This window comes from Malania oleifera, chromosome 11, assembly GCF_029873635.1.
Source record: "Malania oleifera isolate guangnan ecotype guangnan chromosome 11, ASM2987363v1, whole genome shotgun sequence".
NCBI classification, from domain to species: Eukaryota; Viridiplantae; Streptophyta; class Magnoliopsida; order Santalales; family Ximeniaceae; genus Malania; species Malania oleifera.
This window is the reverse complement of record NC_080427.1, coordinates 48,922,685-48,940,644: the sequence shown is the minus strand read 5'-3', so window position 1 is coordinate 48,940,644 and position 17,960 is coordinate 48,922,685. Positions and strand designations below refer to the sequence as shown.

The following is a 17,960-nucleotide window of genomic DNA, read 5'->3' as shown; positions in this document are numbered from 1 at the left end:
TTAAAATACTAATAATAATAATAATAATAATCCAACGAAAAAACCTAAAACAAAAATTAATAATTAATTTCTAAATATAGTTCTCACGAATTAGTAAATATTTATATCAACCATGAATTCTTAATTACAATTTTTATTTTACAATCCTTTTTGTTAAAGAAAAATCTTCATAGTTATTTTTCTATTCACTTATTATTCTAGTTTTTTTTATTTATTGGTTTTAATCGTTTTAAGGATATATTTTACTCGAGCGGAATGTTAATTGGGATTCCTTCATCCTCGAACAAAATTTGATATTTTTTAAATCTTAGGAGATGTAAATAGAATTTTTAAAAGATTTAAGAGGAAATGAATGCCTTTTGCTAGTAAATAGTTATAGTGTGTAATACAAACAAAGGCAAAATACAAAAGACTTGATTGGAATTTATAAGAAAGAAAAGATCTCTGTACAAAAATTTTAGGTCTAATTGTACAAAAATTAGCTTCAAGCAAGTCCCCTACAGATGCACGAAGTAGAGACGAGAAGGTGGGTCAAGAGCAACAATGCAAAGCAACGACGAAAGAGTGAGGAGAGCAAAGGGCAGGTGACCATTGCATAGCCTATCACCAATGAGTACGATAGCTGTAAATGTTAGGAAATTTTCTATTTAAGCAACGAACATGAGGTATGTTCTCCTGCGTTGCATTTGTTTTAAGCTCTAAATTCTACTTATATTTACAAATCTAACCTGAAATTTCTAATAGTTGTATTGTGTTTAGTAATATAAGTTTGGGTTAGGTTATTCTACCTCACAATACGAATTGAATTTGAAATTTGAAATTTAATTTAATTGTAATTTGGCGAATTAGAATTATATAAGGCTCAACTATTTTTTTATTACCACAAAATATCTAGTTAAAATTTTATGAATTCATATTGATTGACATATTTGGTTGAGTTATTTAAAAAGACAATTCGACTAATCAAAATTGGTTTATTTAAACTTTAGAAACAACAAAGCTTTCACTCTAGATCAATAGGGATGTTGTTCAAACAAATTAATTGGATTGCAGTTTGTTAAACTAAAATTCATGATCTCTTAAGATGTAAGAGAATTGATTATCATATGTTGCAATTTATTAAATTTTAGGTAGCATAATCATTACAATTTACAACTTCTAAAATTTAGGATTCGGTGTTTCTCTTAGGTACTTTTTTTTATTTCAAGAGTACAGTTTCGAATGGCAAGAAGCTCGAGCAATGTTTCGATTACTGTTTTATTGTATATAAGGTGAATGATCACAATGATGGAGTCGAATTCAACACTTGGGTAGTTAGCGCAATTCAAATTGGAAGGAGGGAAAAATTGAGCAAATTATATGATAAGATATAAACAATATTTGCATATTGGCGGAGACAGGATGTCTAATTTGGATTTGAACGAAGTTTGGGAAACGTCATTTGAGTCATAGGCGCACATTACCTTCATCTATTTCGACAACGTTTGGTCGAGATATCTTGGTCGCCAAAAATTTCCACAATGACTTTCTATTTTCCCAATCATGCCTTGTATGATATAGAGTATCTCAATCGATGATTTTAAAACTCTTTCAAAGTAGCAATTAAAGTAGACGCAACTCTTGATGATGTTCATTGTCTCTCTAAATATTATGGACAAGGTAATTTGGCAGTGATCTTGCGATAAAATTTTATTCAAGCACATGTGTGACCTAGCATATTAAGAGATTTCAAACAAATTATATTTTTTTACACAACATGGCACACAATTTTCATCTGCACTTGGGTTCCTCCAGCTTGCATTTATAATTGCGAGCAGACTACACCACATAGAGGTCATGGTGCATTAAAGCATGATAGATCTATATCATAGCTATGAACTAATCATTTAAGTAAAAAAATCATCCCCTTGCACAACTCGGATGAGGCACAACTCGAATAACTCATCCCAATGAGTGACTTGCACAGGGAGCTCAAATTGACTTGTAACATCAACAACTTCCACATTAATGTCAACATAATTGGATGTTAATCTACAAACCATTTTTTATGCATTTTGTAGAGGTTCCACTTAGGCATCCTCTTGTGCTTCAATGAATGGTTGGACTACATTGATGTCCCCCCATCATCAACAATAGCGACTTCAGAAATACCTTTTTGAGGAACAATTCTTACGTTAAATTCTATAGTGAACTATTAGGGCATGAACTTTATGGTTCCAAGGCAATGGAAAGATCATAATTATCTTCGATCATAACAAGCTTAAATAAGATTGTATCACTCTAACCCCCCATAGGATATCTCGCAGTAACCCACAACGCATATTGATTTGGATCAATATGTAGATATATGTGTATCATATGACATAATTTACTTGAGTTCACCTTCCTTCCAATTCAAGTTGCTCTAATTGTCTGAACACTATAATTAACTTTATCCACTCCTATGATCATTTATCTCACCCATATAAAATAATACAATAATTGAAACACTGCTTGAATTTCCTGCCATTCGAAAATGTACTCCCGAAATGAAAACATACCCACCAGAAACACAAAACCTTAACTTTTAGAAGCTGTAAATTGTAATGATTATTTTGTCTAAATAACTATAAGTTGTAACACATGATATTCAATTTTCTTACATTTTAAGATAATCATATTTACACCATATACATACATGATACTCTAAATTATCCCTTAAGAGCTCATGAATTTCACCTTTAGCACTGTTATTATCCTTTAGATTGTGCAATTGTCCCCCACTACAATATTCATGGCAAAATAATTTTTTTGCATGTATAAGGCTAAAAACTTGTAATTTTTTATCTTGGACCAACATTGCTATCATAGTGTTGGTGCCCTTATAGTATTTATTTTCAACTAAAATGTGATATTATAGTCAAATTAAACTCCGAATGATTACATATGTTAGAGAGTGTTGAAGCCTAAAATTCAACTCCTAAATACAGGTTAGAGTTTGCAACTTGGATTTACATTTGCGTGAATTAAAAATGCAATTGAAACGATTGAGGTTTAGATTTGGCGGGTGGATTGATCGATGGACTCGTCTTTCATTGAGAGCTTTTCAGTTCAAATATCTGGAGGGGCAGAGAGACAATATGCAATTGCATCAATAAAATACTTCACCTTCCATTGAGAGGTTTTTCAAAAATACTTGTTTCTCGAAAAAATTTGGAAAAGCACTTCTTTTGAATAAATATTTATTTAAGCATAAACCAAAACATCCTCTGCCAATGCCTCACATCATCAACACAACGTTCTATTTCTTTTGTAAAATTTGGACATGTCAAGGCTTTGGCCACCCTTTCAACTTCTAGCGATTCAGCTGATGATGTGAGCCTTACTGAATTTTTTATTCTTCTTTCTTCATTTTCTTCTCATATATTGTTTCATGTGCTTTGTGTTGTATGTATGATGTATCTTTCAGTATGTTTAAGATGATATAATAATAAAGATAATGAATCGAATTATACTTACTTCAACATAGCCTGCTACTCATTATTATAAGAATTGTATTTACAACACTTTAATGGCCGACACTGAAGTAGTTATGGCAACTTGTTCAGTATTAAAAGATTGATATATCAATCCAAGTTCACCTGAAAATGACTAAATATTACCTTCTATAACTAGTACTACAATTACAATAAACAAAACTAAAAATAACTCAAAACACCGTAATCTGATTGCTGGGATTTTTCCCATCCCATTCATTTCGTTCGGATTTCATACAAAGCCTTGTGCCAGAATAAGCACAACCTGGCAACAATAACACAATTATTTCTGCCACAATTAGACCGAGTAAACATCTAGGCAATGCACAATTTAATGACGACAAGAAAGATATGCAAAACCCACAAGCTGGTGAGTCTTAACAAGGTAAGGTTAATCCACGAACCATCCAGCAAACAGAACCATACCGAGTTTCAAATTTTCAAGCTTTGGAAGTATGGCCACGACTCTGAAATGCTAAGAAGAAGAAGTCATTTCTGTTACGAAAGACAAAAAAGAAAAAAGCCAAATAAGAAAGGGCATAATGAGACTGAGAAGGCTTTTGAAACGGAATACAATTTAAAAAGTGAAAAGGCATTAACCTACAGCCAAAGCAGGTGAATGTTATGATTAAAAGTTTAAAACTATGCAGGCTTTCAATCTCAGGGGAAAAAGAAAACGGGGCTACCTTCTAAATGTTTTAATTAGTTTCATGTTTCAAGCCATGTCATTTTTCCCACAATCAAGTATCTGCTTGGAAGTTCCCCAGAGGATGGCGCCAGGAATGTAATTTTCTTCCTGTAATTAATAACTAAAATTAGGATCAAAACCAGCATGAACAACAAAATTCTATCAAAACAGTCGAGCTCAAAGGTCAAACCTCTGAATATCAATATCTGTTATATAGATAAATCCAGCAACATTACTGCAGCCAAACGGAAAGCAATGAAGTGTGAGAGAGAGATGGTGACAGTGACCATATTGTCCTCAAACAACATAATTCAGAAGACTAGATGCTTGAATCATCTCTTACTTCAACAAAATATTTTCAAAATGATTTCCATATTTTTCTGATTGACAAGCTAACAGTTTTCAAAACTAGGATTCTGTAAGTAAATAACTACAATGCTCGATTTTGTGGTTGAGTAGCATACAGTTTAAACTACTCGCAGTTTGAATATTTCAAATGCAACCAAACACATCTCACTGTCATCCCATACAAAAACCTATATTCCTCCTAATACCCCATACCCAAACTCCATCTCTGTGCACGCATGGGATGGGAGCAGGGGTGAGTTTTTTTGTTCCAAGAATTGGAAGCACAGCAAAATCTTTTGGATTGTCATATGTGGCAATGATTTGGTAAAGCGTCTCATTCGGGTAGAACCTGTACATTGGCATTGGCTTTTTGCTCTTAATTAAATTCTGATTAAGTTGATTAGAAAAGCTGGGAAACATTATCTAAAATTGAAATGTGGACAAGTAAATCACTTGCTGGAACCTTGACAGTTTCTCCCAAAAAAAGCATTCACCAACTATACATATACATATATATATATATATACACACACACACACACATATAAGCTCTGTGTGCCATTTTGAATTAGGTGCATTGGAGGATTGTGGATGAGAAATCAAGAATTACCTCGAGATAATTTGATCAGGTTCTTTGGCAAAAGAAACTGCAAGAACTGAATGGAGCAAGTCTCGGTTGATATTCACAGGAACCAATCTTGTAGGGTCAGCAGCAGGCTCTGCACCAATAGGTAGGGCAGAACGTGGGGCCTGAGGTCCTCCACCAATACGATAGACAGTTAAATCACTGAAATTTGCAATGTTTGAATGTGGGGAGAGGTCATTTGCAAGGCCATAAAAATATTCCTGAAAATAATATGTCAAACATAAGCTAGCCTTTTCAGTCGAAGAGAACAAAACATATTCTGCAAGGGCAGCACTTCCACAGGCCTTAATAAATTCGACAATAAGTAATAGTTTAATATGACTGCCACCTACCCTTATCCTATAACTCCTGGCTTTTATGCGCACCTTCCCATTCCTAGATACAACACCACCTGATTTTTGAAGCTTCACAACGTCCACATTAGGCTTGTTTTTCAAGACATCCTTAAGCATGCTGCAAAGTTTTTCCTGCATATATTTGATAAGAGCATTAGCATCAACACCAGAACTACCACAGAGCAGTATTTCATAAACAAACTTTTTTAAGAATTTTTATATGCAAGGATTACAGATAAATTCCATTTCCTAATTCAGAAGAATAACTATAATATTCTCAAGTTCAGAACATATATCAAGGATAAATTGTATGTCAAGACAAGCTCATAGAAGTAAGGCTTTTTACCTCTGCCCAATGATTTATAACAACAAAACAACAATAACAACAAAACCAAGCCTTAGTCCCATTAAGTGGGGTCGGAAAATGAATCCTTTTCCACCATGCCCGATGATTTATCTATGTCAATATTTTAAACTCGCCTATATGATGAGGATGAAAGCCAGATATTTAGGCAGTATGATAACCAGAATTATTAAACAGATAATATCATTTAGTACAGGATGGGCCTTGGATCATTGGTAAGTCTGCTCCTTTGTGACCAGTCGGTCACAGGTTCAAGTCTTAAAAATCCCCCTCTCTACACATAAAAGCAGGGGTAAAGCTACGTAAATTGCAACCACCCTCCGCTTACACTCACAAAGCAGGAAGCCTTGTGGCCCAGAGACGCCTTTTTATAATATCATTTAGTGGTAAAGCAAGACATGTGACTAAAAAAGAGAAGCTTTTTAGTCATATTTACAGCATGCTAAATGTTAAACTATGGAGAAAAAACTAACTCAAGAATGAAAGCACTTACCTGACCCAAAACCAAAACAACATTGGCACTGAATGTCTCAATTGCATGGAGGAGCAACTACAACAAGCACAAAGCATAAAGGATCATTGAAAAAAATAAGGAAACACAAAACAACATGAAACAAAACAAATCCTGCGACCTCAACTTCAGCATAAAATTCAAGAAATAATCTCCTTTCACTATTATAGATGCTTGAAAACTTGTGTTGAGACATTTCATTGAGGACTCAATTACCTCATAACCAACACCTTCTATCCATCCCATGGTATTGATCACCATCCCAGCAGCTCGAGATTCAGCATTGCCAGCAAATTGTCTCTCTAGTGTTTTAGCAAGCTCCTTCACAAGCACTTTGTACAATTCTACATTTTCACTGCAACACATGAAATTCATAACATAGTGAAATTGAAGCTACTGACAAGTTGAACAACATTGCGCTAATCAAACAGCAATAGTCCATGATGATAAGTAAGGAAACAAATGTGAAGACTAAAAAATGAAAAAAAATGAAAAATTTATTACCTAGGGGTTGCGTACCCAAAAAAGTAAACTAGTGGCATTTCTAGAGGTATTCCTTCCACGGGATCAATTGGCATTTCAATTGGGGTAGCAGCAATGCAACCAGGAATGGTTATGGTTCCTTGACCAACATCCAAATCCACGAAGGTAGGTTTCCAACCCTGTTTAGCTGACCAACTGAGAAGCATTCTTGAAAGTGTACTCTTTCCGGAATCTGTAGGTCCCACAACAATTACTCTAGGACCCTGAACCACCAAAAGTGTCATGATTTGAGAAAATTTAAACCAAGTTGTACGTAAAAGCACAACTTGCCTTACATGCACAAGTATGCATGAAACTACACAAACACTAGTATACACAAACATAAAAAGCAGAAAAAGATAATAAATAAAAAATACAGCAGCTTAAAAACAGTGACAATATTGGATAATAATATCAGGGAAGCTCTGGCATCCAATTCCGAGCATCCCAATCCAATAACTGGGCACAAAGTACAGCGAACCGGCATTTGATAGGTCTCCATCCGTTAATTTTGATTCCAAAATCATAATTACAGACAAATTATTTCAATCATTTAAAGCAAAAACTTTTTCTGGCACCACTTCATATAAATGCTATCGTTTTCAGGAAATGCCTCTGCAAGATGTCCAAAAATCAGTACCACAACAGACCTTCATTGTAGTGTCAAGAAACTGAAATTTACACCTTCAACTGTTATAAATAATAGATGGGAAACTCAGGCCAACGAGGTAGAAATAGTTTAAGAAATAGAGCAGCAGCAATCATCATTCTTAAAATCTGTCCCAGAAGTATTTGAAGAGAAATATTTGAAAATTTTTCAGCAGTGCGAAATATGAATAAAGCCATCATAAAGCTATGATGAAGTACCTGGAAATAATCAGATTCACTGGAGGATGCCTTGGCACGATTTCTTCGTCCTTCCAGCACAGCATGCACATTTACATAACTGATCATGGGTGTCTGGAATTAGAAGTCCCAAAAGGCATTGTAAATCATTCATCAAAATTTTCAAAACTTCCATATAATTGGACAAGGTAATAGTGCAATAGTTATCCTGCGAAAAATCTGAAGTGAGCAAACATACCTCATCTGCTGTATAATCAGTTTCAGTAGGACCGTCCATTTCAATTGTGGCTCCATACCAAGTAAAAACCTGATTAACATACGTATTAATACCTTATCTTATCTGCAATTGTTTTCTATGTGGTTTGTTGGCCACTTAACATGGGAGAAAATTGAGCATACAAGATTAAAAATTTACCCGACAGTACAATTTAAAAAAAAAAAAAAATTTATTCCTTGGTCTGAAGACAAAACCAGTAAGAAATTCCACCATTTTCTCTTTGCTCTTTTCTTTTTCTTTCTTCCTTTTTTGGATTGCATTTCCTACAAAAATACTACATATTAAGCAATACCAACTAGAATTAGATAATTTAAATCTCATTCAAAATTCCAACTAGAATTAGGTTTCTTAAATCTCATCAAATCTAGTAACAAGACACTATAAACTCATATCCACAATTTTTATAAACTAAAATTTTCAACAATTGCATACTTAAAGAACATAAATAGCTTCAAAACATGCATCCAAAGATTTCTTCTTTAAGTTGAAAGGACATCTCAAAGTTCCAATTTCCATTAGAGGGGAAAAAAAACTTCAAAATAAAGTAAGAGAAGTGGGGAACTTTTCTTACAGCGAACTTGAGCCGGGGAGGAAAATTGAGCCAGATTTCAGGCGCAATTTCAGTGCCAAAGATCTCTGCATTGCCAGTGAGCAGTCGGAGCCGGAGAGGCGAGTCGGGACTAACTTCGATTCTGAGCTCGCACTCTCTGTCCAGCTTTACCTGCCTCATTGTTGCCGCCATTGACGATCCAGCAGCCGTCATAGCTCCGACAGACGATCCTCCGAATGCCATCTCTGAACCTTATCAAAACCCAGCGCCAAAAATAAAAACGCGAGAGGTTTATGTGCAGTAAGGAAGTTGACCGTCTTTCTACATCCAAGACCGTACGATCGGGCCAACCGTCCAAATTCCTATTCAAACCTATGTAATTTTAGGAGACGTTTGTAGGAGATCTTAATTTCAATCCATGTATGTGATTTTATTCTTGTTTTATCCATTACTTGAGTTTTTATTACTGGTACAAACACCATACTTTTGCAAGGTCCAAAGCATTTCTATTTGTTCAATGCGGGGTTGTGGTAGCCCACAAGAAACTACGCACCATCTGATAAAAAAAAACCATGTCAAAATCAAGAAGGAAAAGAATATGCATATATATATATATATATATATATATATATATATCAGTGAAATATCAGAAACTGAAATGCCATAACAAAATCCAAAAGCAAAAGTCCACCCATAACAGTTTCTCAAATGCCATTACAAAATCCAAGAGCAAAAACTGAAATGCCATAACAAAGTCTATAAATATGGGAGCTTTGTGCACCAGGCTGCCCTTTATATATATATATATAAGTGACCGAAAGATGTGAAGAGAAATGAACTTCCTGGTCATTGAAGTAGTGACCAGCAACCTCACCTATATAAATTATTCATTTAGGTATACATATTAGAAATCAACAGTAACAATAAAGAATTTAAAAGGCAAAGTATGAATACAAAGCATTAAAGAGTAATTAATTTTTTTTTCATTTAGCTATGTAGGTGAAGATTGGTACTCATGTAACTTGAAATTCATCGTCCAACAGTTGCATTACAAAAGACCAAGAAGGTGTTCATTTTTAATCAACAATAACATATGTGGTTCACTCTAAATTCTTGAATTTTCAAATTTTTTAAAATTCTTTATCTAAATTTTAATTGGTTATATTTTTTTTTTCATATTATTTATTGACAGAAAAAAATTCCCTTTTAAGTAATCCAACCTAATTTTTTGCCAAATCCACTCCAAAATATCTACCAATCCAAAATCAAGTCAATTTCAAAATTTGAATACACCCATGATTTTCAGAATCAAATCAATTTCCTTCAGAGTAAAACAATCCTAAGGGAAAAAAAAATCTAGCACATTCGGAACAAATTTCTTTTGAGTAATAAAAGGATCCTAAGGAAAAAATTTCCCTAAACATACACAAAATTTTTTATTTTTATTTTGAAGATAAGGAATATGGCACAAGGCTGTGGCATACCACAGCAACAACCCCCTCCCAATCACAACACCCCTCCTACCATTACCCCAAAATCCCCCCTCCCTTTCTAAAACTACGGAGGATCACCACCAAGGGGAATTGAACCCCGGACCTCCCCAAGGAGATGAACCAACAACCCAAAGCCCCAGATTCCACACACAAAGATTCATTGACTGGTCTAAATTCAATTGATGCAGGCCATACCAGCCCATATGGCTGTTCCATGGCCAAGCTCTTGGTTCTTTAAGAGCCTGAACCAAAGTTCTCATTCTCTTTTCTTAAACATTTTTGGAAAATGAATTTTTTTAAAAGTTGCTTACTAAAAGAAATGAAATGTGTTTGTCCATTTTTAAATCCTTCCATATCAAAATTTTCTTCCTAGATCATTACAGCAGCCATAAGCTCACCTAAACTTGAAACACTGAGATCCTTTGCTTATTGGATTGTTGTTGCCTTTGGTTCACAATTTTGAAGAAACAGCCCACAAAAAACCCAAGAACTTTGTTAACTATTCTTCTTAAGTATAAGATTTTCTGAAGCTTGCACATATCACTAACAATGTCTATAGATGTATTAGATGCAGGAACATAACTTCAATAAATTCATCTTGTTTCTTTTGGAAATTGGAATCCATAAGTATGGACAAGCATATTAAACTTAGAGGCATTAACTTGATCGGTGCCTTCAACAGCTCGAGTTTGTCTCATATGTTCTTTGCACTTGTGCAAGCGGAGATCCCATTAAATTCATTTGCTTCATGCACACAACACAAAGTTATCATTGCCTTTGCATTGAGTTGAACAAGTCTTAAATCTTAATTATCTGAGTCACATTCGTCCTTGGGCACTTCAGCTCCATTTATTTTTGTTCTATGATTTGCTTTCCTATCATCTAATATTCCGTCCACACAGTCCGGGAGCGATATCCATTTCCCATTTCCTTCTTTATAATTATTAATCAAAATTTAAACACTTGATTTTAGGACTTGCTTAAGATCCCAAGTCCAGCTTCATCCTACACAAGGTGATGGACAAGAAGAATTCTCAGATAGTTTCATAGAACTTTGGCAACTTCCCCCTTTTCCTTCTCATGCAGGCATGTGTATGTAAGGTGAAATTTGATTTGTAATTTCATTTTACATTTTTAACTTATCAATGTAAGACGAATATTCTTATCTGACCAAATGCATCAAAATGTTCGTTAAAATGCTTGCTATTGATTCATTCATTTTCAAGAGTGTTTTAAAAGGCGTTTTTGAGGCGCGCCTTGATGAATTTCGGGCCTAAAACGCCCTGAGGCTTTAGTTGAAATGCGGCAGTCCTAAAAGGCGTACGCCTCAGGTGAAAAATCTCGCCTTTTTACGCCTCAAATTCCAAGCGTACGCCTTTCGGGATTCTTGATTTATAACCTAAATTAAACAGGGCAGAACCCAAAACGCATCGAAAGCCCTATCCTACCTCTCTCGCACAAAGCTTCCTCTGTTCTGCTCCCTGACGAAGCCTCGACGAAGTCTCCAGCGAGTCTTCTCCTCGACGATAGCCTCTGCTCTCTCTCCGACGATTCCTCCAGCACCTCCTCTCTCTTCAAAGACTCGACGGCTGCTTCCAACGATTCCTCCCAAGCTTCTCGTCTCTCTCCGACGAGTCGACGTTCCCTTCCAAAGTTTGATCTGCCTCCGACGACTCCCTCTGACGTAGTTTTTCCCTTCGACGAACCCTTCGGAGCTGTCGTCTCTCTGCAGCGACACTCTGCAGTCCCTCGCCTCTCTCCGCGACGCTCTCACCCTCTCGTACTCTCTGCCACTGTGTTGGCTGCAGCTGGCTTTGAAATTAGAATATATTGAGACATTTTTAATTTGGCTTGGCTTGGCTCATGCTTATTCTTTTAATAATAATAATAATAAAACTAATCCAATGAAAAAACTAGGATGATTATGAAGAACAATAAAACTACTTGGACCTCGAATGAGAGCAGCTAAGCAATCCGAGCCAGAAAACAAGCGTTTTGCCGCCGCTGCGTGAATTCGAAGGGTGGAGTGCTGATTGATTGTGGGGGCTAGGAATATATTTTAGGGTTACTGAAAACACAACAGTGACTATATAATGTTTTATTTTAAAAAATAATAATATGTGACACCCTAAACACATAAAACCTAATTTTTTATTTTGAATAAATGAACTTAAGAGATCCTGAATTTAGATTTGCGCAAACATAAACAAAATTTGGAAATGCGGAATGACCGACCTTGTTTGTTTGGTGATTCACATAGTTTAACAGGATATGGATTAGTGTGTATCCTGCGGGGAAAATCAACAAAAAAAGAAGGTGGGATACCTGGCAAGGGAGGCGGCAAAGTAACAGTAGCTGCAGTGAGTAAGCCGGCGAGGTAACAGTAGCCGCGGTGATTAACCAGCGAGGGAGGCGGTGACGGCTGGTGAGCGCTGGCGAGGCGTCGAGGGGGCTGTCCAGGCACTGCGACGAGGGAGAGACTTACGAACGCCACGAGGAGGGAGATGGTTCGGTAGTGTTTGGGAATATGGCCAAGCACTCCAAATTCAAATTAACAGATTAAAATTTTTGACATTTTATTTTTTGGAGTAGAACTGATGAAAAGGTTTATTTTATTTTTAATAAATTTGATAGTTTTAATAACATGCTATCATAAAATTAATAATTATTCTTATTTTATTTTGTAAGGTAGGAAATGATACAATGATTGTTGAATCTTGTTTCGATTCGCTGTAATATGATTTTATTATTATTATTATTATTATACATAAATCTAGAACAAAAATTAATAATTAATTTCTAAATGAAGTTCTTATGCATTGGTAAATATTTATGCCAACCATGATTTCTTAATTATAATTTTTATTTTACAATTGTCTTTAATTTAAAGAAAAATCTTCATATTTATAATTCTAGTGATTTTTTATAATAAAAATATGGACAAAAGACACTCACTTTACCTAAGAATTGGCAATAAGGCATTACCCTTTCTTGAGGTTTCAAAAATTTTAAAAATTTTCCTAAAGTTTTAAGAATTTCAATGACCTCTGTTAAGGTTTACCAAAAAGGCACAAATATCCCCTCAAAAAACTTTATCTTTCTTAAAAATACAAAGAGAAGGTTAAGTCTTTTTAGCAAATCTTGGAAGGTCTGATATTTTTTAAATCTCGGGAGAGATAAATAGAATTTTTAAAAGATTTAAGTGAAAATGAGTGTCTTTTGCTTGATAAATATTTATAGTGTGTAATACAAACAAGGGCAATATGCAAAGGACTTGATAGGAATTTATAAGAAAGAAAATATCTCTGCACAAAAATTTTAGGTCTAATTACATAGAAATTAGCTTCAAGCAAGTCCTCATAGGACCAAATCAATACTTCAAACCACATTCTCATAATTTACTTCAAAAAATTCCCTTCAATCAGACAAATTTACAGAGTTGACCGGTCGGTACCTATATATGTCCTATTCCTCCCAATAACCCAATTTTAGCAATGAAAGCTATATGCTGTTGCCATATAAGAGGTTTTTCCAATTTTAATATTTTTAGTAAAAATAACTTAAAAATAATTCAAATTGAATTTTTTTTTTTTTTAAATATGATGCATTTAAAAAGTTATTGGTCCATCCAACATGCTTTAAGTAAAAAACTGTTGGATAGACCAGCAATTTTTAATGAACCACGAATGCATTAGATGACATGGTCGTCCAATGGCAATTAAAAGTCGCTAGATGGTATTGCAACATCCCGAACCCTTAAACCCGGTCCGGTGCGTTATTCCTGATTAAATCCTGATAATCTATAATTAAATCATACATACGCAGCGAAAAATATAACTATGATTCTTAAACATAAAAATAAATACCAGAGTTTACTAATTCTATCTGTATCTCATAATAGTCAGTATTCCCATATATCCACATATCTCCAAAAATATATAGTATTCGCAAATACCAATATGTTTCACAACCATCCATACCTCAGAAAATTTTAAAATATAAAACATAAAATATAACTTATATACATCTCAAATATCATCAAAAATATTTATACCATTTTCTTTATCTAGAACCCCAAAAATGTTAGATCATCAACCCATTGAGCATTGGTATGGGATAAGATTCATTATTTGGCTTCATTATGGGTTGTTGCTGTTGGCTGTTTCAAGGGTTTGTCTTCTCAGGATATTTGGCATGACTGCTTTGTGGTTTTGTATTTGTTATTCGGTTTTTAAAATTTTGTTCTTTTGTTCTTTTTAGAAAGTTTTCTTATTCTCTAACCTGGTACTTTCTTTCTTTATTAGTATTATTCTTCTTTTTTTGATGAAAAAGTTTTTTTAGTGTTTAGGAGCATGGATTTCGGACCTTCGATTTGGAATTTTGTGGATTTGAATGAAAATAAAACTCTGTATTATATTTTGTCCAAATTCACAAAATCCAAATAATCCAAGGCTTCAAACCTGAGTTGGGGAGCTCCCAAACGCTGGGTTAAGGTTGGAGGAGTTGAAGTGGAAGAAATGGGATTTGTGGCCACAAGCTCCGACACCATGAAAGAATATGTAGATGGTGAACAAGAAATTATGGGAGCTTAACCATTTGCATTTGTATTACTACGGTGTAATGTACATATACAGTAAGGCAAGGATACTTTGATTTTGTGGGGTTTTGAATATAAATAACATGAAGAGTGTAATGGTTAGACATTATGACTCGATAAGGTGCATATTTTATCTTTGTGGCTCGTTTGGTTGCAAAGATGTCTGGCGCTAGCCATTGTGGCTGTTTTAGTCAGCCATTAGGATATGACAACTATATAGGGGAACAAGGTCACTTAGCATATGATACTTATGTATCAATTAATGAACATATTGATGTAGGATAAATAGCAAGGCCTTGGGAAGATTCTTGTTGGAGATTAATGGAAAAGAATTGACAAGGGTTGTTGTGTTTAATTAATTAGTTTATTTTGTATGTTTAGTTTAAAAGCATGGATTATGCATATATGTGGGGACTTCGTCGACGAAGCCCTGGAAATTTTCTGAAATTTTTATTTCCCTCAAATTGCAATGTCGTCGAAGTCTACGACCTCCTTTTGTTTCTGTATTTATTTTCTCTCCCTCTTATTATTATTAAAATGCTATTATTCTTCGGGTCACTACATATTTCATGTTTCTATGTTAAGGAAATATGTCTCAAATCTCTCTCATGTCATTAGTTATACAGAATTGGAACTCAGTGATGCTCTAACTTATAAGGAAATTCCAGTAAGAAAATTCAGTTAGTAAAAGTTTTATGGAGAAATCATGTTATGAAAGAAGTTTAATGAGAGCTCGAGGATGAAATCAGACAAAAATACCCACACCTGTTTAGTGGGGTACAGTAGTGGTCTGTATAGTTCAAATAATGACAGTTTATTTTATTCATTACAAAGTGACGAATGTATAATTGTAATTTAGAATATAGGATAAGTAGTGTTTTTGGTTTTGAGAGAATTTTCTTTTATGATTATATTTGTAATTTCCTAGAACTGCTTATGTAACCATGGTAATTCTCTGCCATAAGTAAAGGTTAGTAATAAAATAAGTAGCCCATTTTCTTTAAAGGATGGTGTCAATACATATAGTAAATTTCAAGAACGAAATTTTTGTAAGGAAAGGAGAATGTAGAGACCTGAATAATTATAGTAATTAAATAATAAAATAAATGAGAAAAAAAAATTTCAAAAGAAATTTCAGCAGGGTCTCATCGACGAGTGAAGGAGTGCTCGTCGACGAGAAATTACTGAGAGGACTGTTTCCAGAGCTTGAAACTCGTCGACGAGGAGAAGGTGTTCATCGACGAGCTCCCTTTATTGACTTGTCGACGAGGCGACATGTCTCGTGGACGAGGCCACGTGGACAACACTCTATATATAATCCCAAAACTGATTTTCAGCGAGAAATTTTATTTTATCAGTTTTTTTTCTCTCTCTACACGGTTTCTTTCACTTCTCTCTAAGTTTTTGGCTCCGTCTCTCCCCGGTTCGATGATCAGAAACTACCACGGTGATTTTGGGGAGATTCTCTACAACATAATCGGAGCAAAATATTGATTTGAGAAATTTGGGGAACCATCCTAAACCTAGGGTAAGTAGATTATTTGGGTATTGTCAATATTACCAATTAGAGTTTTAAATTTTTTGAAAGTAGTGTTTTGATTAGTGCCTTAGTGTGTTTTAACTCTTTTTAAAAAACCAGCATGTTAATTAGTGTTTTTAGTATGTCATATTCAATGTTTAATTTTTTCCAGAATTACGGTTCAAAATTAGCATGTTTTCTATTCAAAAATTACTATTAATGTTTAAAAATCAATGTTCTGATTGGTAAAAATCAGCATTTTAATTCTTCAAAGATCAGTGTTGTAATTAATATTATTACTACTATTAAAAATAAAATCACAAAGACACAAACAATTATTAATATATGCATTTATATACATATAGAATTACGCTCGAGTAAAATACTACCATTTCTATACACTTTCTCCCAAGCAAACCAAAACGATCAAGAGCTTCCCTCCCTCCCTCTCTCTCTCTCTCTCTCTCTCTCTCTCTCTCGTTTTCATGTCTCTCTGCTTTATCTGTGCATCATACATACAGGAGAATCCGAGAATGTGAACAGTAAGATGTGGTAGTACACGTGTATAACAACTGACTAGTGTTTAACAGGACCAACAGTCAGGAAATGCAATAGATATTGAAAGCAATCATTAATTTTCAAAATAAATTCGCAAATTCAAAATATATGATTTTGATCAAATTTTAAAGGCCGACAAGCACACACCTCTTCGCCGGGATAAATGGTGCGGCGGCTGCGACCTGGGTCTGGCGACTAGCGGTCTGCCCAATCTGTCGTGTGGTGGTAGACGGAGACCTGCCGTTCCGTAGACGACGACTCGAACTTGCGAACAGTGAACAGCCGAACTGAAGAGGCTCTCTAGGGCTTCTTTCTTCAGCGACTTACGAGGGTTTTTGTTCTTTTTTCAAGAGAATTCTAATTTTAATTTGGGCTTTGAGCCTCGACTCCTGCTGCTTGGGCACTGCTTAATAGGTTTTGAATTTGGATCGTTGGATAAATTGGTGAGTGGATATTCGTTGGATAAATTTGATCTAATTCATCTAATAGTGATTAATTTTTTTTCAAATAATATCTAACTCGACTAATTTTTCTCAAATAATATCTAACAGTTGGGTCAATTATGAGTTGATTCATGTGGTCATATTCAATTTGAACAATAGATTTTTATCTATGTGATAAAATTTAACAGATTTAATTTAAATTAACTATTTCTCATAATCAAATGGTCATAATTTGAATTGATAGCTTTAAAAAAATATGATCACATTAACTCAGTCATAGCTATTACACTTTCTTTTGCATCTTAACATCAATATTTAAATTTTAAATTTCAATCCAAAAAATCATCACCCCATTACGATTCGTTATCTCCAGATCATCATGATTAGTGTTTGGTTTAAAAATTAGAAGGAAAATAGAAAACAATTTATAATCTCCAAGCAATTACCCAGTTGGCCTGCGTACTCGGCCATCAAAATTGCAAATTTCGCATCTGTCCTTGGGGAAAGTTATAGAAGTGCTCCCAATGTTTTTAGGATAAATCTTTTGGCTGAATTATACTTCATTTTTCCCAGGTTTAAGTTGGGATTGTATTCATGCGAGCTCAAACCCAAAACCCATTCGAGGAAATTAGCACAACTGAAATTAGAACCTTCAAAGTTTACACCTCGAAAGAGCAAAATACAATTCATTTAAATTTCAAGTGGCGTAATTGACAAAAGCAGACCCTGTTCTACTCACCTTTTACTTT

At 34.5% G+C, this 17,960-nt stretch overlaps 1 protein-coding gene across 29 annotated transcripts; it reads right to left on the bottom strand.

Annotated features, from left to right (window-relative positions):
• Positions 1-3,494: 3,494 nt before the first annotated feature.
• LOC131167820 (protein CLP1 homolog) lies at positions 3,495-17,219 on the bottom strand. 29 transcript variants are annotated; one of them, XR_009140162.1, is made up of 14 exons: positions 12,420-12,624; positions 9,086-9,157; positions 8,623-8,963; positions 8,013-8,081; positions 7,796-7,888; positions 6,911-7,152; positions 6,623-6,761; positions 6,389-6,445; positions 5,529-5,663; positions 5,161-5,300; positions 4,394-4,438; positions 4,202-4,311; positions 3,942-4,010; positions 3,495-3,780 (listed from the first exon to the last, which is right to left on the bottom strand). XR_009140162.1 is itself a non-coding variant. In XM_058126769.1 (13 exons), the coding sequence occupies exons 3-12, from the start codon at positions 8,842-8,844 to the stop codon at positions 4,224-4,226; spliced, it is 1,326 nt and encodes a 441-aa protein (XP_057982752.1). In that variant the 5' UTR covers positions 8,845-8,963; positions 9,086-9,157; positions 16,916-17,153; the 3' UTR covers positions 3,495-4,010; positions 4,202-4,223. The 29 variants fall into 29 exon arrangements, 24 of the variants coding, with proteins under 24 accessions (XP_057982752.1, XP_057982739.1, XP_057982759.1 ...); XR_009140160.1 differs by lacking the exon at positions 12,420-12,624 and adding an exon at positions 16,916-17,154 and having other exon boundaries at positions 5,161-5,396; positions 8,623-9,157; XR_009140159.1 differs by having other exon boundaries at positions 5,161-5,396; positions 8,623-9,157; positions 12,420-12,623.
• Positions 17,220-17,960: the final 741 nt, after the last annotated feature.

What these genes read in the sequence shown, in the direction of transcription:
- LOC131167820 (XM_058126765.1), bottom strand. Translation starts at nt 8,844, where the DNA reads ATGGCATTCGGAGGATCGTCTGTCGGAGCTATGACGGCTGCTGGATCG. An exon ending in CTGATTATACAGCAGATGAG is followed by an intron (nt 7,889 to 8,012) that starts GTATGTTTGCTC and finishes TTCTAATTCCAG; the next exon opens with ACACCCATGATCAGTTATGT. An exon ending in GTGAATCTGATTATTTCCAG is followed by an intron (nt 7,153 to 7,795) that starts GTACTTCATCAT and finishes TTGGTGGTTCAG; the next exon opens with GGTCCTAGAGTAATTGTTGT.